Source organism: Heterodontus francisci, chromosome 17 (assembly GCF_036365525.1).
Source record: "Heterodontus francisci isolate sHetFra1 chromosome 17, sHetFra1.hap1, whole genome shotgun sequence".
NCBI classification, from domain to species: Eukaryota; Metazoa; Chordata; class Chondrichthyes; order Heterodontiformes; family Heterodontidae; genus Heterodontus; species Heterodontus francisci.
Genome location: NC_090387.1, coordinates 70877300 through 70899901, shown reverse-complemented (window position 1 = coordinate 70899901; position 22602 = coordinate 70877300). Strand labels below are relative to the sequence as shown.

At 43.4% G+C, this 22602-nt stretch overlaps 1 protein-coding gene across 6 annotated transcripts in view; it reads left to right on the top strand.

Moving 5' to 3' along the window:
• Nucleotides 1-11771: 11771 nt before the first annotated feature.
• The window catches only part of LOC137379034 (adhesion G-protein coupled receptor G1-like), a 111654-nt gene continuing 100823 nt past the window's right edge, over nt 11772-22602 (top strand). For 4 of the 6 annotated variants that reach the window (XM_068049623.1, XM_068049621.1, XM_068049622.1 and 1 more), the window contains exons 1-2: nt 11772-11826; nt 19748-19839. In XM_068049623.1, coding sequence (XP_067905724.1) covers nt 19752-19839 — 88 coding nt within the window. In that variant the 5' untranslated portion in view covers nt 11772-11826; nt 19748-19751. Of the gene's footprint in view, nt 11854-19747; nt 19840-22602 lie in introns of all 6 variants that reach the window. The other 2 variants (XM_068049619.1, XM_068049620.1) reach the window with 2 other exon arrangements.

Below are 22602 nucleotides of genomic sequence, written 5' to 3'. Positions count from 1 at the left end.
TTCTCCTCATCTCAATCCTGAAAGGTTTACCCCGTATCCTTAGACTATGATCCCTCGTTCTGGACTCCCCCGCCATCAGGAACATCCTTCCTGCATCTACCCTGTCAAGTCCTGTAAGAATTTTATGGGTTTCTATGAGATCCCCCCTCACTCTTCTGAACTCCAGTGAATATAATCCTAACCGACACAATTTCTCCTCATACGTCAGTCCCGCCATCCCAGGAATCAGTCAGGTGAACCTTCACTGCACTCCCTATATAGCAAGAACATCCTTCCTTAGATAAGGAGACCAAAACTGCACACAATATTCCAGGTGTGGCCTCACCAAGGCCCTGTATAATTGCAGCAATACATCCCTGCTCCTGTACTGGAATCCTCTCTCTAAGAGGCCAACACACCATTTGCGTTTTTTTCCGCCTGTTGGACCTGCATGCTTACCTTCAGCGACTGGTGTACGAGAACACCCAGGTCTCGCTGCATATTCCCCTCCCTCAGTTTATAGCCATTCAGATAATAGTCTGCCTTCCTGTTATTGCTACCAAAGTGGATAACCTCACATGTATCCACATTATACTGTATCTGCCATGCATTAGCCCACTCACTCAACTTGTCCAAATCACCCTGAAGCCTCTCTGCATCCTCCTCACAACTCAACCTCCCACCCAGATTTGAGTCATCTGCAAATTTGGAGATATTAAGATAATCCTATGTCCAAAGACTTTATAGCTTCTAATTTTAACCTAACTCCCCCATTCACACACATACACTCAAAAATCAATGGTTAACCTGTTTTTTAAAAAATGTTTCAAAAATTAGCTGTTTCTTAAGAATAAATAAATAACTGGGTTATAAGTCTTTGTGGGTTATGTTCCTGATGGGTGAGGTGTCTGAGTGTAAGAATAATCAGATGACACTTGAAGTCTCCACGCGGATTCGATGAAACAGTCTTTTCTTGATAGGCATTCAAAGCACTTCAGCTGCAGCAGGCGTCAAACAGTTCTTTCAACATGGGGCACGATGACAGGTCTATATTTGGATTTTAAAATTGGCAGATTTCAGTCGAAGCTTTACTGTGAATTCTAGAAAACACAATTAGTCACAGTGGCCCAGTGGTTAGCACCGCGGCCTCACAGCTCCAGGGACCCGGGTTCGATTCTGGGTATTGCCTGTGCGGAGTTTGCAAGTTCTCCCTGTGTCTGCGTGGGTTTTCGCCGGGTGCTCCGGTTTCCTCCCACATCCAAAGACTTGCAGGTGGTAGGTAAATTGGCTGTTGTAAATTGCCCCTAGTGTAGGGAGGTGATAGGGAATATGGGATTACTGTAGGGTTAGTATAAATGGGCGGTTGTTGGTCGGCACAGACTCGGTGGGCCGAAGGGCCTATTTCAGTACTGTATCTCCAAATAAATAAAAAAATACTAAATAAAATAAAGATTCAATCTTGAAGCAAAGACTCCTTGGATTGGAAGTAAAGAAAAAGGAATTTTGCTACCTCCAGCAATATGAATATTCTCTGCAAAAGGGATTATTCTCTCCGTGGCATTCAACAAGTCATCTGCTGTCAAAGTGAATAGCCTCACATTTATCCACATTATACTGCATCAACCATGCATTTGCCCACTCACTCAACTTGTCCAACTCATCCTGAAGTCTCTCTGCATTCTCCTCACAATTCACCCTCCCACCCAGTTTTGTGTCATCTGCATATTTAGAAATATTACATTTATTTACCGCATCTAAATCATTAATATATATTGTGAATAGCTGGGTCCTAACACCGATCCCTGCGGTACCCCACTAGTCACTGCCTGCCATTCGGAAAAAGACCCATTTATCCCTACTCTTTGTTTCCTGTCCGCCAACCAATTTTCTATCCATCACAATACACTACCCCCAATCCCATGTGCTTTAATTTTACACGCTAATCTCTTATGTGGGACTTTGTCGAAAGCTTTCTGAAAGTCCAAATAAACCACATCCACTGGCTCCCCCTCATCAACTCTACTTGTTACATCCTCGAAGAATTCTAGATTTGTCAAGCATGATTTCCCTTTCGTAAATCCATACTGACTCTGCCCAATTCTACCACTGTTCTCCAAGTGCTCTGCTATAAAATCTTTGATAATGGACTCTAGAATTTTCCCCACTACCGACGTCAGGCTGACTGGTCTATATTCCCTGCTTTCTCTCTACCTCCCTTTTTAAATAGTGGGGTTACATTAGCCACCCTCCAATCTGTAGGAACTGTTCCAGAGTCTCTAGAATCTTGGAAGATGACCACTAATGCATCCACTATTTCTAGGGCCACTTCCTTAAGTACTCTCGGATGCATACCATCAGGCCCTGGGGATTTATCAGCCTTCAATCCCATCAATTTCCTCAAAACCATTTCTCTACTAATACTGATTTCCTGCAGTTCCTCTCTCATACTAAACCCTATGTTCCCCAACATTTCTGGTATGATATTTATGTCCTCCTTTGTGAAGACAGAACCAAAGTAAGCATTTAGTTGTCAATCTTTTTCTGTCAATCACCAATCTTTTTCTCTTCACATACCTATAGAAACTTTTACAGTCAGTTCATGCTCTATTTTCCCCTTCTTAATCAATCCCTTGATCCTCCTTTGCTGAATTCTAACCTGATATTCAGATAATACCTCAACCATGCCTGCTGCCGTCACAAGGTTTCCTTTTTGATCCCTAATCAGCTCCACCCTTCCTTTGACTGTCCATTTAGTTTTTATGTGCTCCCTAAAGATGTCATTTCTGATTGATGAAGCTATTTATATCATTTGTATTTTGGCTGCTTCTTCAGCCTGCATTTACTTCTGTTGAATTAAAGTGGCAAAACTCTGGCATTTCTGGGTCACAAATACTGACTCCACTCACCACCACTTCCATTCCTCTACTCACCCAAGTTGGCAAACCACTAATTTGTCTGTGTAAATGACCACAGAATTTCAAGGCTCAGAACTGTAAATGTAAAATTGAAAAGGAAAATTAAAATTAAAATTAAAAGGCATACAGCATGCTTGCCTTCATCGGTCGGGGCATAGAGTATAAAATTGGGCAAGTCATGTTGCAGCTGTACAAAACCTTAGTTAGGCCACACTTAGAATATTGCATGCAATTCTGGTCACCACACGACCAGATGGACGTGGAGGCTTTGGAGAGGGTACAGAGGAGGTTTACCAGGATGTTGCCTGGTCTGGAGGGAATTACCTATCAGGAGAGGTTGGAAAAACTCGGATTGTTTTCACTGGAACGACGGAGGTGGAGGGGCGACATGGTTTCCAAAGTTATGAGCGGCATGGACAGAGTGGATAGTCAGAAGCTTTTTCCCAGGGTGGAAGAGTCAGTTACTAGGGGACATAGGTTTAAGGTGCGAGGGGCAAAGTTTAGAGGGGATGTGCGAGGCAAGTTTTTTACACAGAGGGTGGTGAGTGCCTGGAACTTGCTGCCAGGGGAGGTGGTGGAAGCAGATACGATAGTAACATTTTAAGAGACATCTTGACAAATACATGAAATGGAAGGGAATAGAGGGATATGGGCCCCGGAAGTGCAGAAGGTGTTAGTTTAGGCAGGCATCAAGATCGGCGCAGGCTTGGAGAGCTGAATGGACTGTTCCTGTGCTGTACTGTTCTTTGTTCTTCGTTCTTTGTTCTTTGATGTAAATGTAAATTTAATATTGATAACAATATAACCGAAGTAACTGTAAATGCCTCTTGTTATAAATAGCACAGTCCACTGGAAAGAACTCAATCAGAAAGTTGCTCAATTATCAATAATAATAGCAGAATTTAAAATAAATGAGACCCCAATAAATAGAACAAACAAAGAACAAAGAAAATTACAGCACAGGAACAGGCCCTTCGGCCCTCCAAGCCTGCGCCGATCCAGATCCTGTATCTAAACATGTCGCCTATTTTCTAAGGGTCTGTATCTCTTTGCTTCCTGCCCATTCATGTATCTGTCTAGATACATCTTAAAAAACGCTATCGTGCCTGCGTCTACCACCTCTGCTAGCAACGCGTTCCATGCACCCAACACCCTCTGCGTAAAGAACTTTCCACGCATATCCCCCCTAAACTTTTCCCCTCTCACTTTGAACTCGTGACCCCTAGTAATTGAATCCCCCCACTCTGGGAAAAGGCTTCTTGCTATCCACCCTGTCTATACCTCTCATGATTTTGTACACCTCAATCAGGTTCCCCCTCAACCTCCGTCTTTCTAATGAAAATAATCCTAATCTACTCAACCTCTCTTCATAGCTATCACCCTCCATACCAGGCAACATCCTGGTGAACCTCCTCTGCACCCTCTCCAAAGCATCCACATCCTTTTGGTAATGTGGCGACCAGAACTGCACGCAGTATTCCAAATGTGGCCGAACCAAAGTCTTATACAACTGTAACATGACCTGCCAACCCTTGTACTCAATACCCCGTCCGATGAAGGAAAGCATGCCGTATGCCTTCTTGACCACTCTATTGACCTGCGTTGCCACCTTCAGGGAACAATGAACCTGAACACCCAAATCTCTCTGTACATCAATTTTCCCCAGGACTTTTCCATTTACTGTATAGTTCACTCTTGAATTGGATCTTCCAAAATGCATCACCTCGCATTTGCCCTGATTGAACTCCATCTGCCATTTCTCTGCCCAACTCTCCAATCTATCTATATTCTGCTGTATTCTCTGACAGTCCCCTTCACTATCTGCTACTCCACCAATCTTAGTGTCGTCTGCAAACTTGCTAATCAGACCACCTATACTTTCCTCCAAATCATTTATGTATATCACAAACAACAGTGGTCCCAGCACGGATCCCTGTGGAACACCACTGGTCACACGTCTCCATTTTGAGAAACTCCCTTCCACTGCTACTATCTGTCTCCTGTTGCCCAGCCAGTTCTTTATCCATTTAGCTAGTACACCCTGGACCCCATGCGACTTCACGTTCTCCATCAGCCTACCATGGGGAACCTTATCAAACGCCTTACTGAAGTCCATGTATATGACATCTACAGCCCTTCCCTCATCAATCAACTTTGTCACTTCCTCAAAGAATTCTATTAAGTTGGTAAGACATGACCTTCCCTGCACAAAACCATGTTGCCTATCACTGATAAGCCCATTTTCTTCCAAATGGGAATAGATCCTATCCCTCAGTATCTTCTCCAGCAGCTTCCCTACCACTGACGTCAGGCTCACCGGTCTATAATTACCTGGATTTTCCTTGCTACCCTTCTTAAACAAGGGGACAACATTAGCAATTCTCCAGTCCTCCGGGACCTCACCCGTGTTTAAGGATGCTGCAAAGATATCTGTTAAGGCCCCAGCTATTTCCTCTCTCACTTCCCTCAGTAACCTGGGATAGATCCCATCCGGACCTGGGGACTTGTCCACTTTAATGCCTTTTAGAATACCCATCACTTCCTCCCTCCTTATGCCGACTTGACCTAGAGTAATCAAACATCTGTCCCTAACCTCAACATCCATCATGTCCCTCTCCTCGGTGAATACCGATGCAAAGTACTTGTTTAGAATCTCACCCATTTTCCCTGACTCCACGCATAACTTTCCTCCTTTGTCCTTGAGTGGGCCAATCCTTTCTCTAGTTACCCTCTTGCTCCTTATATATGAATAAAAGGCTTTGGGATTTTCCTTAACCCTGTTTGCTAAAGATATTTCATGACCCCTTTTAGCCCTCTTAATTCCTCGTTTCAGATTGGTCCTACATTCCCGATATTCTTTCAAAGCTTTGTCTTTCTTCAGCCTTCTAGACCTTATGTATGCTTCCTTTTTCCTCTTAGCTAGTCTCACAATTTCACCTGTCATCCATGGTTCCCTAATCTTGCCATTTCTATCCCTCATTTTCACAGGAACATGTCTCTCCTGCACGCTAATTAACCTCTCTTTAAAAGCCTCCCACATATCAAAAGTGGATTTACCTTCAAACAGCTGCTCCCAATCTACATTCCCCAGCTCCTGCCGAATTTTGGTATAGTTGGCCTTCCCCCAATTTAGCATTCTTCCTTTAGGACCACTCTCATCTTTGTCCATGAGTATTCTAAAACTTACGGAATTGTGATCACTATTCCTAAAGTAGTCCCCTACTGAAACTTCAACAACCTGGCCGGGCTCATTCCCCAACACCAGGTCCAGTATGGCCCCTTCCCGAGTTGGACTATTTACATACTGCTCTAGAAAACCCTCCTGGATGCTCCTTACAAATTCTGCTCCATCTAGACCTCTAACACTAAGTGAATCCCAGTCAATGTTGGGAAAATTAAAATCTCCTGTCACCACCACCCTGTTGCTCCTACATCTTTCCATAATCTGTTTACATATTTGTACCTCTATCTCACGCTCGCTGTTGGGAGGCCTGTAGTACAGCCCCAACATTGTTACCGCACCCTTCCTATTTCTGAGTTCTGCCCATATTGCCTCACTGCTCGAGTCCTCCATAGTGCCCTCCTTCAGCACAGCTGTGATATCCTCTTTGACCAGTCATGCAACTCCTCCACCCCTTTTACCTCCCTCTCTATCCCGCCTGAAGCATCGATATCCTGGGATATTTAGTTGCCAATCATGCCCTTCCCTCAACCAAGTCTCGGTAATAGCAATAACATCATACTCCCAGGTACTAATCCTAGCCCTAAGTTCATCTGCCTTACCTACTACACTTCTTGCATTAAAACAAATGCACCTCAGACCACCAGTCCCTTTGCGTTCATCATCTGCTCCCTGCCTACTCTTTCCCTTAGTCACGCTGACTTAATTATCTAGTTCTTTACAGGCTTTAGTTACTACCTCCTTACTGACCTCCTCATTTGGTTCCCATCCCTCTGCCACATTAGTTTAAACCCTCTCCAACAGCATTAGCAAAAGCACCCCCAAGGACATTGGTTCCAGTCCGGCCCAGGTGTAGACCGTCCAATTTGTAATAGTCTCACCTCCCCCAGAACCGGTCCCAATGTCCCAAAAATCTGAACCCCTCCCTCCTGCACCATCTCTCAAGCCACGCATTCATCCTGACTATTCTTTCATTTCTACTCTGACTATCACGTGGCACTGGTAGCAATCCTGAGATTACTACCTCTGAGGTCCTACTTTTTAACTTGGCTCCTAACTCCCTAAATTCTGCTTGTAGGACCTCATCCCGTTTTTTACCTATATCATTGGTGCCTATGTGCACAACGACAACTGATACATTCATATAACTGAACTTTATTATTCCTCAAACTACTGATAGCACAACAATTCATAACTTATTGGTTGATTTTAAAGCATTTGACCTCAAAACTTCTTGAAATACAACACCACTATCTTGTGCCCCACAGAATTTACAAGGCAAAAGTGTCCCTGCACCCTCCATGCACCCTCTTTTCCTCCACCCCACCCACTTTCCTCCCACCCTCCATCCCTAACCCAGTGATATTTGTTTGTAAAGAGCAGATAGCAGCGCTGTCCTTTACAGGGCAGGTTGGAAAATTTCCGATACTGTGGAGATCCAGTACAATTGAACTTCTGGTGTTTTTCAGCAGTTTCCACCGGTCTCCTGCTAGAGTTAAAGTGGGTGACTGCCATAATCCCATAAACAGCCTGTACTTACCATCTCCACAGGACATTCTGAGTAAGCAGGCTGTAATTACCACCACCAGTAATGGGAAGCAGTAATGGAGATTGCTCGAAAATAAATCACCAGTGGGAGTTCCAGGTGAAAAAAATGATTATGTAAAGAATGTACTGCAGCGACTTTGGATGAAAGAATTTTGCAGGGATTGGGTGTTGTTAGCACCTTGTTCTTTCATTGAGGCCTCAATTAGAATTCTGCTGAGACTGATGGGATGAAAGCCTTTCATTTAATGGCCCTAATGTTTCCTACATGAAATCTGTCTGAGCAGTCTCAACCCACAGCACACCTGACAGTATAACTTAGAGAAGTCAGAAAGGAGGACAGGAGCCTCGAGCAGGAAACAGAAAAAATCACACTGACATATTAAATATGGTCTTATTTTAATAGCTGCGTTCTGATTTGATTGAAACGTTGCCTTCCAGTTAGCATGCCATCTTCAGAATGGAACTTACCAGCCAGTCCAGAAAATGCAGAACAGGTTTCTATTTCACAATTTTCTTTCAAAGGAAGGGAACTATAGTGTGAGGCAAATGATTATAGTTGAAATCATTCCCTCTGACGTATGTGCCAGAATGTTATTATTTTCAGTTATTTGTTGTCAGACTAAATCCAACAGTTTATAAACCTGGGTTCAAAACTTCAAATCTAAGAATCTAAATTTGAAGATTAAGCAGAAACTGCTGGAAATACTCAGCAGGTCTGGCAGTATCTTGGAGTGAGAAGCAGAGTTAACATTTCAGATCTGTGACCTTTCATCAGAACTGGCAAAGTTTAGAAAAGAATTAGACTGGAAGTAAGTGAGGGGGGGGGGGGGGGGGCTGGGGGTTGGTGGGGAAGAAAACAAAAGGGAAGGTAGGGCAGAGGGCAGGAAGAGATTCAATAACAAAGCTGTCATGGGACAAAGGCAAAGGGAGTGTTAATGCTTGTGGTGAAAGACAAAGCATTCATCCAGAGAGTGTTAATGGCAGAATAATGAGCAGGTCTGTCCAAAAGCACCACATGATGAACAGGTACATGGTTAAAAAATAAAATAAAATATTTAAAAAATAAAAATATAAAAAAGGTCAGTCATGCTCTGAAATTGTTGAACTCAATGTTGAGTCCACAAGGTTGTAGAGTGCCTAATCGAAAAATGAGGTGCTGCTCTTTGAGCTTGCATTGATGTTCACTGGAACACTGCAGCAAGCCAAGGACAGAAATGTGGACATGAGAGCAGGTGTGGAGTGTTGAAATGGCAAGCAACCAGAAGCTCTGGGTCATGCGTTCAGACTGAGTGGAGGTGTTCCGCAAAGCGGTCATCCAATCTATGTTTGGTCTCCCCAATGTAGAGATGACCACATTGTGAGCAGCGAATACAGTACACTAAATTGAAGGAAGTACAAGTAAATCACTGCTTCACCTGGAAGGAGTGTTTGGGGCCTTGGATGGTGAGGAGAGAGGAGGTAAAATGGCTGGTATTACACCTCCTGTCATTGCATGGGAAGGTGCCGTGGGAAGGGGACGAGGTGTTGGGATGATGGAGGAGTAGACCGAGGTGTTGTGGAGGAAATGATCCTTTTGGAATGCTGACAGAGGAGGGAAAGGGAAGATGTGTTTGGTTGTGGCATTACACTGAAGGTAGTGGAAATGACAGAGGATGATCCTTTGGATGTGGAGACTGGTTGGGTGGAAAGTGAGGACAAGGGGAACCCTGTTGCAGTTCTGGGAGGGAGGGGAAGGGGTGAGGGTAGAGGTGTGGGAAATGGGTCGGACACAGTTGAGGGCCCTGTCAACCACAATGGGGGGGAATCATTTTGTTGAGGAAAAAGAAAACATGTCAGAAGCGCTGTTGTGGAAGGTTGCATCATCAGAACAGATGCGTCAGAGATGGAGAAACTAGGAGAATGGGATGCAGATCTGACAGGAGGCAGGGTGTGAAGAAATGTAGTTGAGGTAGCTGTGGGAGTAGGTGGGCTTACAATTAATATTAGTGGACTGCCTATCCCCAGAGATGGAGACAGAGAAGTCGAGGAAGGGAAGGGAAGGGATGGACCATGTAAAGGTGAGAGAAAGGTGGAAGTTGGAAGCAAAGTTGATGAAGTTTTCCAGTTCAGGGCGAGAGCAGGAAGCGGCACCAATACAGTTATTAATGTACTGGAAAAAGAGGTGAGGGAGGGGGCCTGAGTAGGGCTGGAACAAGGAATGTTCAACTCACAATGCAGTCGCCTCTACATTGGGGAGACCAAACGTAGATTGGGTGACCGCTTTGTGGAACACCTCTGCTCAGTCCAAAAGCATGAACCTGAGCTACCAGTTGCTTGCCATTTCAACACACCCCTTGCTCTCATGTCTATATTTCTGTCCTTGACCTGCTGCAGTGTTTCAGTGAACATCAACGGAAGCTCGAGGAGCAGCACCTCATCTTTCGAATAGGCATTCTACAGCCTTGTGGACTCAGCATTGAGTTCAACAATTTCAGAGCATGACTGGCCTTTTATTATATTTTTCTATTTTTTATTATTTTATTTTATTTTTAAACCGTGTGCCTGTTTTTCATGTGGTGCTTTTGGACACAGCTGCTCATTATTCTGACATTAACACTCTCTCTGGACTAATGCTTTGTCTTTCACCACAAGCATTAACACTCTCTTTTCCTTTGTCCTATGACATCTTTGTTATTTAATCTCTCCTGCGACACCTTAGACTGGTGCCAGGAGAAGTGAATAAGCTGCCAAGGTCCTGTAAAGTACAAGGGAACTCTTGGAGTGAAAGTAAAAGTCAAACAGGGGTGTTCAGTTGAGATTTAGAGTTTAAAGTATACATTTTCATGTTCTGTTAAGATTTTAAGTTTAAAGTATAACTGAGCTCGAATTGTTGTGAAGCAGCAAAAGGATTTGGGGATCCAGGTGCACAGCTCATCGAGAGTTAGTGAACAGGTACAAAAGTAATCAAAAATAATTACTGAAAAGGATTAATGGAATGTTTGAAGATTGAAGGAGGGAGTTAAAGGAAAAAATGGGCATGAATTTGAGAGATAACATCATGTTCAAGGAATTTAGAGAGGAAAGGGAAATTAGAGGTGGGATGACAGTTTCCAAGAAGAGAGGTGTCCGGTGGTTCTCTGAATAAAATGATAATGATAATGATAATTTTAAAAGGGTGGGGAATGGTACCTGAGGAGAGGGGTTCATTAGCTCAAGGGCTAGGAAGGAAAATCAGCTGATAAGCAGTTTAGTGGAATTGGGATCAAGAGAGCAGGAGGTGGGTCTTATGGATGAGATGAACCTGGAGACGGCTTGAGGGGAGAAAACAAGATGAAGATATCGTTTCAGGGCTAGGCAACCTGCGAGGAGGCATTATAGTTGGAAGCAGAAAGGGAGAGAAACTGCGGACATGTCTGAATGGTTGAGTTCAGCCTTAATGACAAAAAAGTTCATGAGATCCTTGCTCTTGTTGCTGAAGGTCAGAGGGGAGGGATGGGAGTTTGAGGAGATGATTGTGGAGAAACAAAGCTGAAGGTTATCTTTGCTCTCCAGGCCAATCCTAGAAAAGAGTGCCCCAGTCATTCTTGATATGGGCCATCCAAACCAATTGTGCACTAGATATGCTCAGTCTTTGGATTTGAGGGAGTGAAGACGGGGACCATACCAAGAAGAACTGCCAAGGTTGGCGAGTGTAATGGCTTTGCTGGGGAGAAGGATATCAAAAATACCAGCTAGTGGGTTGAGCAAATCGACAGCTGCAGAAGTATCTTGGTGAAAGGAAGGCCAAAGGATAGGCAGATGGGCAATTGTAAATGATTTGAGATGGAATTTTTTCCCCAAGGATGAATACAGAAGAAAGAAGCTGTACCAAAGGGCCAAGAGAAAAAGGAACACAGATAAAAACAAGATTAAATTTAAATCTGGTAATAGGTATGGTAGCATCCAACCTAAAAACTACGTTGAGTTTAATTTAAAGGTTTAAATCTGTAATCGGAAATCACTTTTGTACAATAGCTTTTTCAGTTATCAAAAACCGGCATATTTATTTCAGAAATTTGTTATTATTTCTTTGTGGTTTCAGTCACTTCTATATTTCTCACTTGGGTTCAATGGTGCTAGACTGTGTACAAAATACAGAAGTACGTTTTCCTTTAAATTACACAATTTTCTTATTGTGGTATGACGTTACTGCCAGCCATTCAACTGGAACCTGCTTAAAACGAGGTCTGTATTCTAATGTTCTAATCGTAAGTAAGTTGTTTGATCATTTCTCATCTGATTGCTGATCAGGTTTGTTTAATGGTTAATACTAATACTAATGCTTATTTGTGCCTTTACAAAATGTATTTGTGACAGTTGGTCAATATCTCAACCCCTTACATCAAAGCAATTTATTAGGCCTTGCAACTGTCACAGACATGTTTTCCTGAATGATCAGACTAATTGGGGCACATGATCTTGGAGAAGGTGCTGAGGAGATGTACCAGAATTATACCAGGGGTGATGGACTTCAGTTACCTGGACAGACTGGAGAAACTGGGGTTGTTTTCCTTAGAACAGGGGAAGATTTAATAGAGGTGTTCATAATTTTTATGAAGGTTGGAATGTTTGAAAACTAATGTTTGTTGCTATTGTTTGATGTGAATGGTTTGATTTTAAATAAGGTCTTTCAAAATGCCTCAGAGGTACCATTATTAAAACTCTATTCTAAAAAACAAGGAACGCACCCCCAACTCACTGCGCTTTTATGGCAGCAACTGACAAGGTGTAGAAGTGTTTTGCCTTGGCGAGGCTGGACACTTCATTAACATATCTAAATCAAGCTCTCACAGTGCAGTTAGGAGTCTGATTTAAATTTAACTGCTGTCAGCTGGGTTTCCCAAGGCTGAAGAAACCTGGCAGCATAATGGAGATGGGAACTGCCAACTACAGAAGATAAGTGCTTTTTATAGCACTACTTGTGGGCCAGGAGAAGCAGGAGTGTTGCCCCCCCTTCGGCTTTCCTTCTGCTGATCGCAGCCTCGCACTAGCCCCTGCCATGATTGATGACATCCTTCCACCCCCGAAGCCCTGATCTTCAGCCCACCCTGCAATCTGACCTGACCCCCCCACCCGACCCCCATGCCCAATCTTGCTCACCTTCCAATCATGATTTCCCCCAAGGGTCACTGGTACAAGGGTGCAATATGTTAATTCATAAATTTAATTTGCAGTGTTTGTTTTGTAGTGGCTTTTATTTCAGCATTGTGGCTAAGAGGACACTGTGATGGTCAGTGACAGAGGGAAGGTAAGATGTGGGACCATCACTGAATGGGGAATTGGGGTTGCATTCACTGGTATTGCAGTTGGGTAAGTCAATTATGGACAGCCCAGCCAGAAAGAGGCTGTTTTGGTTGCCTTCTCCTTTCCTTCTCCCCTTCCTCCTCCTCCTCCACTTCCTCATCTTTAGCTGGTTTCTGGTGGCAAGGGTAGTTCCCTCTTGATGGCAAGGTTGTGCAGGACGCAGCAGACCACTATCAATTGTGACATGCACCCTGGCAAGTACTGCAGGGCTCCTCCAGAGCAGAAATATTGCTTAAGCAATCCAAATGGTCTGCTCAATTTCATTTTGTATGGCAGCATAGCACTCACTATATACTTGCTACCTATGTGTACAATAAACCAGTGCAAAATAAAGGTATCATGACTGCAGCCACAACACTGGGCAACCTGTATGATTCACTGCGTATGGTCACAAACTAGCTGGACACTGAGAGAGTGGAATCCCTCAGAATTGACATGCAGCGTCTGCAAAGCAATGTGTGTGCAGTCAATGGCATTCTGCACCATGGGGAAGCCTGCAATCCTCACAAAGCTGTGTGTTCCCTCCATCTGCTTCTCTCTGGCAAGAGAAAATTAACTGTATTTGACTCTCTTGAAAGACAGAGCCCAGTGACTTCCTTTATGCAACAGTAGATGAAGAACTGGGAGATGTTGCAAATATTGCCTTCTCCAGCCTGAAACGAAAAATGCACATAAAAGTTCATTGCCATGGGCACCTTCACAGCCACTGCCAATTCTATCCTTGCCTTGTTCTGAGGCTGCAATTGTGGTGCAGCAGATGGCAGATTTCACTGAAGGTGTCCTGAGTGAGTGGAGCCCTCTCACACATTGTGCGTCACTGAAGTTCAGGTAGAATTGCCTCCAGCTGAAAGCCCTTCTACCCATCCTCCTCCTGCATCTTCCAACATCTTGCCCTCCTGTGTGTTACCTCTACTCATTCTCCCTGTTAGACAGCAGGCCAATGGGAGTGCAAACTACTGCACCCATGTCTGGGAGCAAGTGGCTTGTGCAAAATCCTTGAAGTCAAGACAAATTCCTTCATCACATCCCGCACCACTCTCTCTAGACTTCAACTTTACACAACTCTGGAATTGGCCAAACATTTCTACAATCACAGCAAGACCCAATAGGGATCAATCAGCAACTAACCTGAATGCAGCTAATGATCCTTTTAAATAGTACTTGATGTAGGCGGGGGTCCTTCCTGCTGTTAAACACATGTGCAGCTGTGCAAGGTTAAGAGGCGGCGATAGCTGAAGCGTTGATCTCCAAAATGGCAGTGCTGCCACCAAATCATTGTTACATGCTAATTGGCATAGTAACTACTTACTCTACATACATCTGGAGGATGCTTCCTAACTTATACCTTCACCAAGATAGCATCCAGTGAGGGCAAACTGGAAATGTGTGGGTGCATCACAATCGCCATTTTGGAGATAAAACAACACACATAGCACGGAAAAAAGGAGTGCAACGCATCAGAATTTTGCAACCATTGACTTTCTTGATCAGCCTGCCACTGGCCTGCTACAGGTTCCTCCTCGAAAGAAGTGAGGGGCTTCAGGCTGGGGATTTCTTGCCAAGGGGTACACCTCAGGTGAGCATTGTATGTAGTTTTCTCCTTCAAGGGGAACTTTGCTTCCCATCAGGAGGGATGATACCTAAACTAGAATAAGAATTCCTTTTTTTATGGGGATCTGTTACAAGGGCAGGAAGAGGATGTGAACGTTTTCATGCTTTCTGAGGCACATGGGACGTGCTGTGTAAAAGAGGGGATCAAGTCAAATACAAGGGCCTGTGACTCCCTTTACCTTTGGCGACTTGTTGAGGTCATTAAACTTCTTCCTGAATTGATTTGTCATGCAAGGGTTATGGGTGGTGAGGCACGTATTCTCACTGGGCCTGGGTCATGCTATTGGTTGACATCCTTCCCCAGTGAGTTCTCTTTCCCATTACAGATTCTGTATATTTTAGGTTCAGTGAACATTATTCAGGCATCTTTTCCTGCTTGAAAATCTTCAGAATGTCTGCTCTGCCAGTTACATGCTGCAACAGCACTGGATTTCCCTCCCACCCAGAGGCAGTCTCCCAAGTCTCACTACACAATGTGCAAATCGATTGGAGTCAGGAAAGCCTGCGAGGATAACCAGAGTGGCTGGAAGCATAGTTATGCCACATTTACAGTGTAAACTCCACTGCTGAGGAAAATCTAGAACCAAGGTTAGGGCTCCACACTGGGAAAGAGGGAATGGGAGAGGGCCTCGAACCATCTTGTGAAGAGCCCTGGTAGGATTTCATTGGCAGACCACTGGTTATAATTGCAGAACAATTGGTGATCAGGATGTTTGCTTCAGGACATTTACAGCTGTCAAGTGAGGAAAACAAAACTTCCAAATCCCATCGCTTTTGAAGAGCACTGTTTAAAAAAAAAGAGATAAACAAGAAAAAAGCTTTAAAAAAAGGAAAACACTTCAATGCCACTTGGCTATTCTATGAAGCCCGTGTAATGGGAAGAGTTTGCCCTCTTTTAACTCTAGTTAAGTGATTTGGCGAGTATACAGCTCCTGTGTGAGACCTCAGATCTTAATGTCCAATGTCAGTGTCTGTGAATGCTGAAAAATATACAAGTTTATTTCTGGCTGTCCAGGTGTTATAGTTCCATTGTGGTTTGAACAAATTCTACACTGTATTTTGTGGGTACTAAAATCAGGAATTAAACTTCCTACAAAGGAAACCAGCCCAAATGTTGCTCGGAAGCAGAAGCCTACCTTCTGAAATTGCGGGGGTTGAGGTACATTGCTGGGGTAGAGTAGAGGAAGCTTTGCTTTTAGCCACACTGCAGCTGACCTGGCAGCTCATGCTGCCCATGCATGAAATAAGAAGTTACTTAATTGTCAAGTGTAAACAAGTGGAATACATTTCATAATTTCCTGTTTGGCAACCCTATGAGGTTACGACAGATACGCCAAACTGAGGGGAATTTAACCTTAATATATAGTCACAAGTTGTGGAGTAAAACCCAATTTAAAGATCAGAGGAAATATTTCTTCTACTTTTGTTTGATGAAATTTTTTCAATGAGGTGACAAATAAGTAACTTGCTTGTTCATGCATGGGCATCATGAGCTGCCAGGTCAGCTGCAGTGTGGCGAAAAGCAAAGCTTCCTCTACTCTACCCCAGCAATATGCCTCAACCCCCAATTTCAGAACAGTGCCAGTTACTTCATCATTAGGGCATTTTCCATTTCCCAGATCAGAAGCTGGATTTATCTGTCAGTGAGGAATTGAGAAGCATCTTTGGTGGGCCAGTCAAAGATAAAAAAACAAATTAAAATGTTGTGAGCATCAGGCCACACTCCCTACAATTGCCCTACAATTCTAGATTTGGAATTTTAAATAACTTGCTACCACTACAAACAGTAGACACCAGGAACAAATAAGCATTCCTGGGATACAGCAATGTTATGGTCCAATTGATGGAAAGCACATTGGGTAACATGTTCCTGTCATGTGAATATCGCTATACCACACCCGCCTTGCATATCACCCGTCACTTCCAGTGAAAAATCAAAACAATTTAAAAATGGCAGGAACACAGTAGATCAGATCCATTTCACCTGCTGATCAGCCCCAACACTGACTGTCTGAAATCAGGGCTCCGTGAATGTAGATATCTTGGACAGTGACTGCATGCAAACTAATATTAAAAGAAACTTCTGCACCTCACCTCTGCCAGGATTCAGTCTGTGGCATACATGCGCTATGAGACAGATTTTAGAATGCCTGGCATCATCCCATCAATGCCACCTCTTTCAATGCCGTCACCACAGAATGGGGGGGTGGGGGTGGGGGTGGTCAAGAAGCAAGTGCCTTCCCCCACCCCCGCCCCCCACACACACACACTATCCCCACAGCATTCTCCCAATGAAATTTTGAATTAGGGTCTAAAAGGTTATGACCCAAATTCCTGCCCTGTAACCAGACTGCTTGACTTTTGCACTACAGAGGAATGTAGCGGCTCATTACTTCAAGTAGCTTACAGAGCAGGTCTTGGTTTGAATATGGGTCAAATAGCAGTCTTGGATACAATGAGCCAGAATTTACTTGTCATTTCCAGTGCATCATTGATGTTAGAATGATATTTCTACTTTGTGAGGCCTGAAAATTGGAGCAGCTCCTATTTACATTAGGTTTCCGTCCCTTAAAAGCGAAACCACTTTCTCTGCTTGGATTTTGGCCTCTTTCGTTGCCACTGTTGTGGAGAGTTCATTATAAGACATGCTAATGAAATCAACAGTGTAGCAATGTCCACAACCTATGATTTTGACTCCCAATGTAGCAACACTAGTTCAAAATGAAATAAAAGAGGTGGATGTGTTGCCATCATCATCTGATACTAGTTTAAGTGCTTCTATTTTGTTGTCAGCAGCCTGAAGAAGCTTTATACTGCAATTGCTAGCATTAGAAGAGACTTTTTGGAGTGGTTTTTTTTTTGCTTAATGGCTTGATAGTACTGACCTTGCCTCTGATAGCCTAAGGGTCTGTGAAATCAATGGGAATTTTCAACCCCGATCTGAAGTCAGAGTATCTGAGTCAGTAGAATGGGATTGCCAATCGGCATTCTCTGGTTCACTACTTTAATGGAGGAGGAGAAAGAAGAACAATACAGGATGGGGCAATGGAGAGTAGGGCAGCATCTGAGCAAGATGCACCCCACGAGATAATACCCCACTCCCCCAAAGAATTTATTGGTCATGCAGAGCCCATGAAGACCTCAATGAGGAGCTCTGTGTGAGAAAAGCGCAATTCACCAAAGAGGCTACAGGCAAGCTACATGGACGCACAACCAAAAGTATGTTCAAACCAAAAGTTCTATGCCATCAGCTCCTTTGACGCAGTCACAGGGGATATCTATAATATTACTCAGGATAATATCTGGGCATTCATCAGGTTACCGACATCATTTCCTGGAGACATGGGATTTCATCCAATTTGTTAATGATAACAAGGCAGCAGCATGATCGGGCCATATGGTTTTATTTTCACTGCTGCGTTGTTCAAAGTGCAGAATGCAGTAGATGATATCAGCATAGCATTGTGAGCTCTGACAGTAAACCTCCTGAACTTTCTGAATAATGCTAGATGTACAGATTTACCTGATGCAAACAATTTTCCAAATCAATATCAAATTTGCTGAAAGTTGTCAGTAGTGTATCCTTTGCTACAATAGATAATGACCCCTCCACAGGTTGCAAGAACAGCAGCTGAGGAGCACTACAACAAAGCTTAGGCCTCTGCTAGGAAGTATAGGAGTTGATCAGAGTGACTCTGACATCTGCTCCCATCATGTATTCCACATAATGGTACCTTGCTGTTCCCAGCATAACTTTGCATGCCAAAAAGGCCTGTGCATGGAAATTCCAAGAGTGGTGTTCCTAGCTTCTTTGCAGACAATGCAGCACAAAATGGGCTGCAAAAGGCATCTAAATGCAGACAATCAGATAAGTATTCCTGGGACACAATGCAGTGAGAAGAATGACTTGCACAACAAGTCATTTTACAGGGTAAACAGTGTGTTGCTGCCCATAGTGCCCAGGAAAGGAAAGAGACTGTTGTCAATCTGTTACCTTGCTTGCATTTGTCAAGTCATTGGACTTTTTGTGCCACTGGTCTGTAGTCGTGGAGGTGAGAGATGTGGCACTCGTTCATTGCCACCTCTCTCTACATTATTTAGTTTAGTTTAGTGATACAGCACTGAAACAGGCCCTTCGGCCCACCGAGTCTGTGCCGACCATCAACCACCCATTTATACTAATCCTACACTAGTTCCATATTCCTACCACATCCCCACTTGTCCCTATATTTTCCCTACCACCTACCTATACTAGGGGCAATTTCTAATGGCCAATTTACCTACCAACCTGCAAGTCTTTGGCATGTGGGAGGAAACCGGAGCACCCGGAGGAAACCCACGCAGACACAGGGAGAACTTGCAAACTCCACACAGGCAGTATCCGGAATTGAACCCGGGTCGCTGGAGCTGTGAGGCTGCGGTGCTAACCACTGCGCCACTGTGCCGCCCATTATTCTCAGTCCTCCTCTCACTACCCCTACACTTTTTGAGGTTTCTTTGCATGTGCACCCAGCAGCCTTTCTCTACTTTGCTGCATTTCATCCAGGAGTATCATTACTTTGTGCTCGTGTCTCCTCTAAATTATCTGTTCTCTTCTTTAGGTCCTTCTGTCTGTTCCCCCAGTCGAAGACATTCTTTTAAACTCTCCTGAAGTCTCAGCTGAGCCACTTATTACCACTAACTGAGATTCCATTCATTTTTGCATAAGGTTCACCATTTACCTGCTGTTCCCCCAGCCTGCTATTGTACCCTTCAAGTCATTATGGTTTGAAGCCTACAGCTGAGGTTTCCACCCCCTGCACACTATTCTCATGTTACACAGGAATTACACTCAATGTCAGCAGATATTTAAATAAGCTGACCCCACAAAAGAGTGGATTAGCAGGCAGAAATCCATATTGGGAGCTCATTTTGGAATTTCAGAACCAGTTTATTTATTTATATCCCTCCTGCTCCTATGAAAACCCTCCAGCCCTAGTGATGTCTGACAACACTGCACATTCTAGTTCCATTTTAACCCAGCAATTTACACTACTACCCGACAACAACGTGTATTGTCACCTTGCACCCATACTCTGGCTTTTGTGCAATGCTGCATCGAGTGTGAAAAGATACATTAGAATTAGTATTTGATTTAGAGAATTCTTCTGTATGGTGTCTGATCATGGAATACTTTTATCCCTCTGAACAGGAAAATGAAAAACACAAGGAGATATACGTTCACCTGGGAAACAAAATATATTATTTTGTTTGTCCTCATTTTTCTGTGTGCACAAGGAAATGGTAAGATATTTAATTGCTTCTTATTCCATTTGAATTAATAGATCACAAGTTTTCAATTTTTTTTTATTTGTTGCAACCGATTGACTGACCTCTACTTTTTGTATTCGATCCTCTTCCATCTTAGCCCCAAAACAACTTGCTTTCTTAACTTTCCCACATAACAATAATGACTGCACTTTGAAATTAATCCACGGGCAGTAAAGCGCTTTGGAACATCCTGATGTTATGAAAGGTACTGAATGCAAAGGTTAAAATGTGTGCGACACTGGAATGTGGCAGTGTTGAAGGGTATTTATTTAAATGCAAGGAGTATAGTAAATAAAGCCAATGTGCTGAGGGCACAGATAGACACATGGCAACACGATATCATTGCTATAATGGAAACTTGGCTTAAAGAGGGGCAAGAATGGCAGCTCAACATCCCTGGATGCAGAGTTTTCAGGTGTGATAGAGAGAGAGATAAAAAAAAGAGGGGGTGTAGCATTGTTAGTTAAGGAATCAATAACAGCTTTGAGGAGGGTTGATATGCTAAATGAATCATTAAACGAGACCATATGGGTGGAGCTCAGAAATAAAAAGGAGGCAGCTACATTACTGGGCGTGTACTATAGACCCCCAAATAGTGAGAGGGAGATTGAAGAACAAATATGTAGGCAGATTTCTGAGTGCAAAAACTTTAGGGCAATAACAGTTGGGGATTTCAACTACCCCAATAACAACTGGGATACAAACAGTGTGAAGGGCACAGAGAGGACAAAATTCTTGAACTGTGTTCAAGAGAACTTTTTTGGCAGCACGTTACAAGCTCAACGAGAGGGGTTGCAATTCTAGATTTAGTCTTCGGTAATGAAGCTGGGCAAGTGGATGAAGTAACAGTGGGTGACCATTTTGGAGTTAGTGAACATAATACAGTTAGTTTTAGCATAATCATCGAAAAGGATGTAGATAAAACAGAAGCTAAGGTTCTAAATTGGGGTAAGGCAAATTTTACGAAACTGCGAGGTGACCTGGAGAAAGTAGACTGGATACAGCTACTTGAAGGAAAATCAGTGGCAAACCAGTGGGAAGCATTCAAAAGTGAGACATTACGGGCACAATGTAGGCATGTCCCCACAAAGATTAAGGGTGGTACTGCCAAATCTAGAACCCCCTGGTTATCTAGAAGCTTACAGTGTAAGATAAAGCAAAAAAGGAAAGTTTATGATGATCAAAAATATTTTAATACTTTAGAAAGCCGACAGGAGTATAGAAAGTGCAGGGGTGAAGTAAAAAAGGAAATGAGAAAACCAAAGAGAGGACATGAAAAATTATTGCCAGGTAAAATCAAGGAAAACCCGAAGATGTTTTATCAGTACATTAAGAGAAAGAGGATAACTAAGGAAAGGGTCAGACCTATCAGAGATGTACAGGGGAACTTGTGCCTGGATGCAGATGATGTGGGCAGAGTTCTTAATGAGTTTTTTGTCTCTGTCTTCACAAAGGAGAGGGATGATGCAGACATTGTAGCTAAAAAGGAGGAGTGTGAAATATTAGATATCATAAGCATAATGAGAGAGGAAGTACTAGAGGGTCTGACATCCCTGAAAGCGAATAAATCGCCAGGACCGGATGGATTGCATCCCAGGTTGTTAAAGGAAGCCAGGGAGGAAATAACGGATGCGCTGAGGATCATCTTCAAATCCTCACTAGATACAGGTGAAATACCAGATGATTGGAGGCCTGCGAAAGTTGTACCGTTGTTTAAAAAGGGTATGATGGATAAGCCAGGTAATTATAGGCCAGTCAGTTTGACCTCGGTGGTGCGTAAATTGTTACAATCTATTCTGAGGGACAGGATAAACTGTCACTTGGAAAGGCACGGATTAATCAGGGATAGTCAGCATGGATTTGTTAAGGGAAGGTCATGTCTTACGAACTTGATTGAGTTTTTTGAGGAAATGACAAGCAGGATTGATGAGGGTAGTGCAGTGGATGTGGTTTACATGGATTTTAGTCAGGCATTTGACAATTTCCCACATGGCAGACTGGTCAGTAAAGTGAAAACCCATTGGATATAGGGGAATGTGGCAGGATGGATCCAGAATTGGCTCAATGACAGGAAACAAAGGGTAGTATTTGTCAGGCAAACCCCCCACCTGCCAAGACTGAGGCACACATGATTTTGCCACATGAACATTAAAACTTAAAATTGCAAGCCCCTGACTGGAAAGACATTTGCATCGTAACAGACAGTGTTGGAACAAGGGACAAAGGACCATGCCCTGACACATTCAACCAAAAATGGACTTTTGTTATCAGACATTGAAGGTGGGGGAGCTAGCATTCCAGGTTGACTGCTAAGATAGCAGAATCCACAAATGCAGAAGAAGTGGTCAGACCAGTTTTAATCACATGACTGACTGACTGTTGGAGTTTTTTGTATTTGAACTTCCAACAAGGAATTTGAAATCAGAAGGCACTTTTCTCCTGGACTGAGGACATCTCTCTCCTGTCTGCTCTCATCTCGCTCACCATCGGAAGCCATTGAAGACATATAAGCACTAAGAGAGAAAAGTCTCCTACAATGAACAAGGTTTAAAGAAGAATACTGGGCACCAACGAAAAGCAAGTCTATCTACAATCAAGGATTACAGCTAGCGTGAAGTACAGTAAAAAAACCCTCTTCAGAGATTGCCTCAAACTTTTAACTTTGCTTTTTTCTGCTGCTCTTTTCTGTCCCTATTTGCATGTGTGTATCGTGTGTGCATGCTAGCGTGGGCGCAT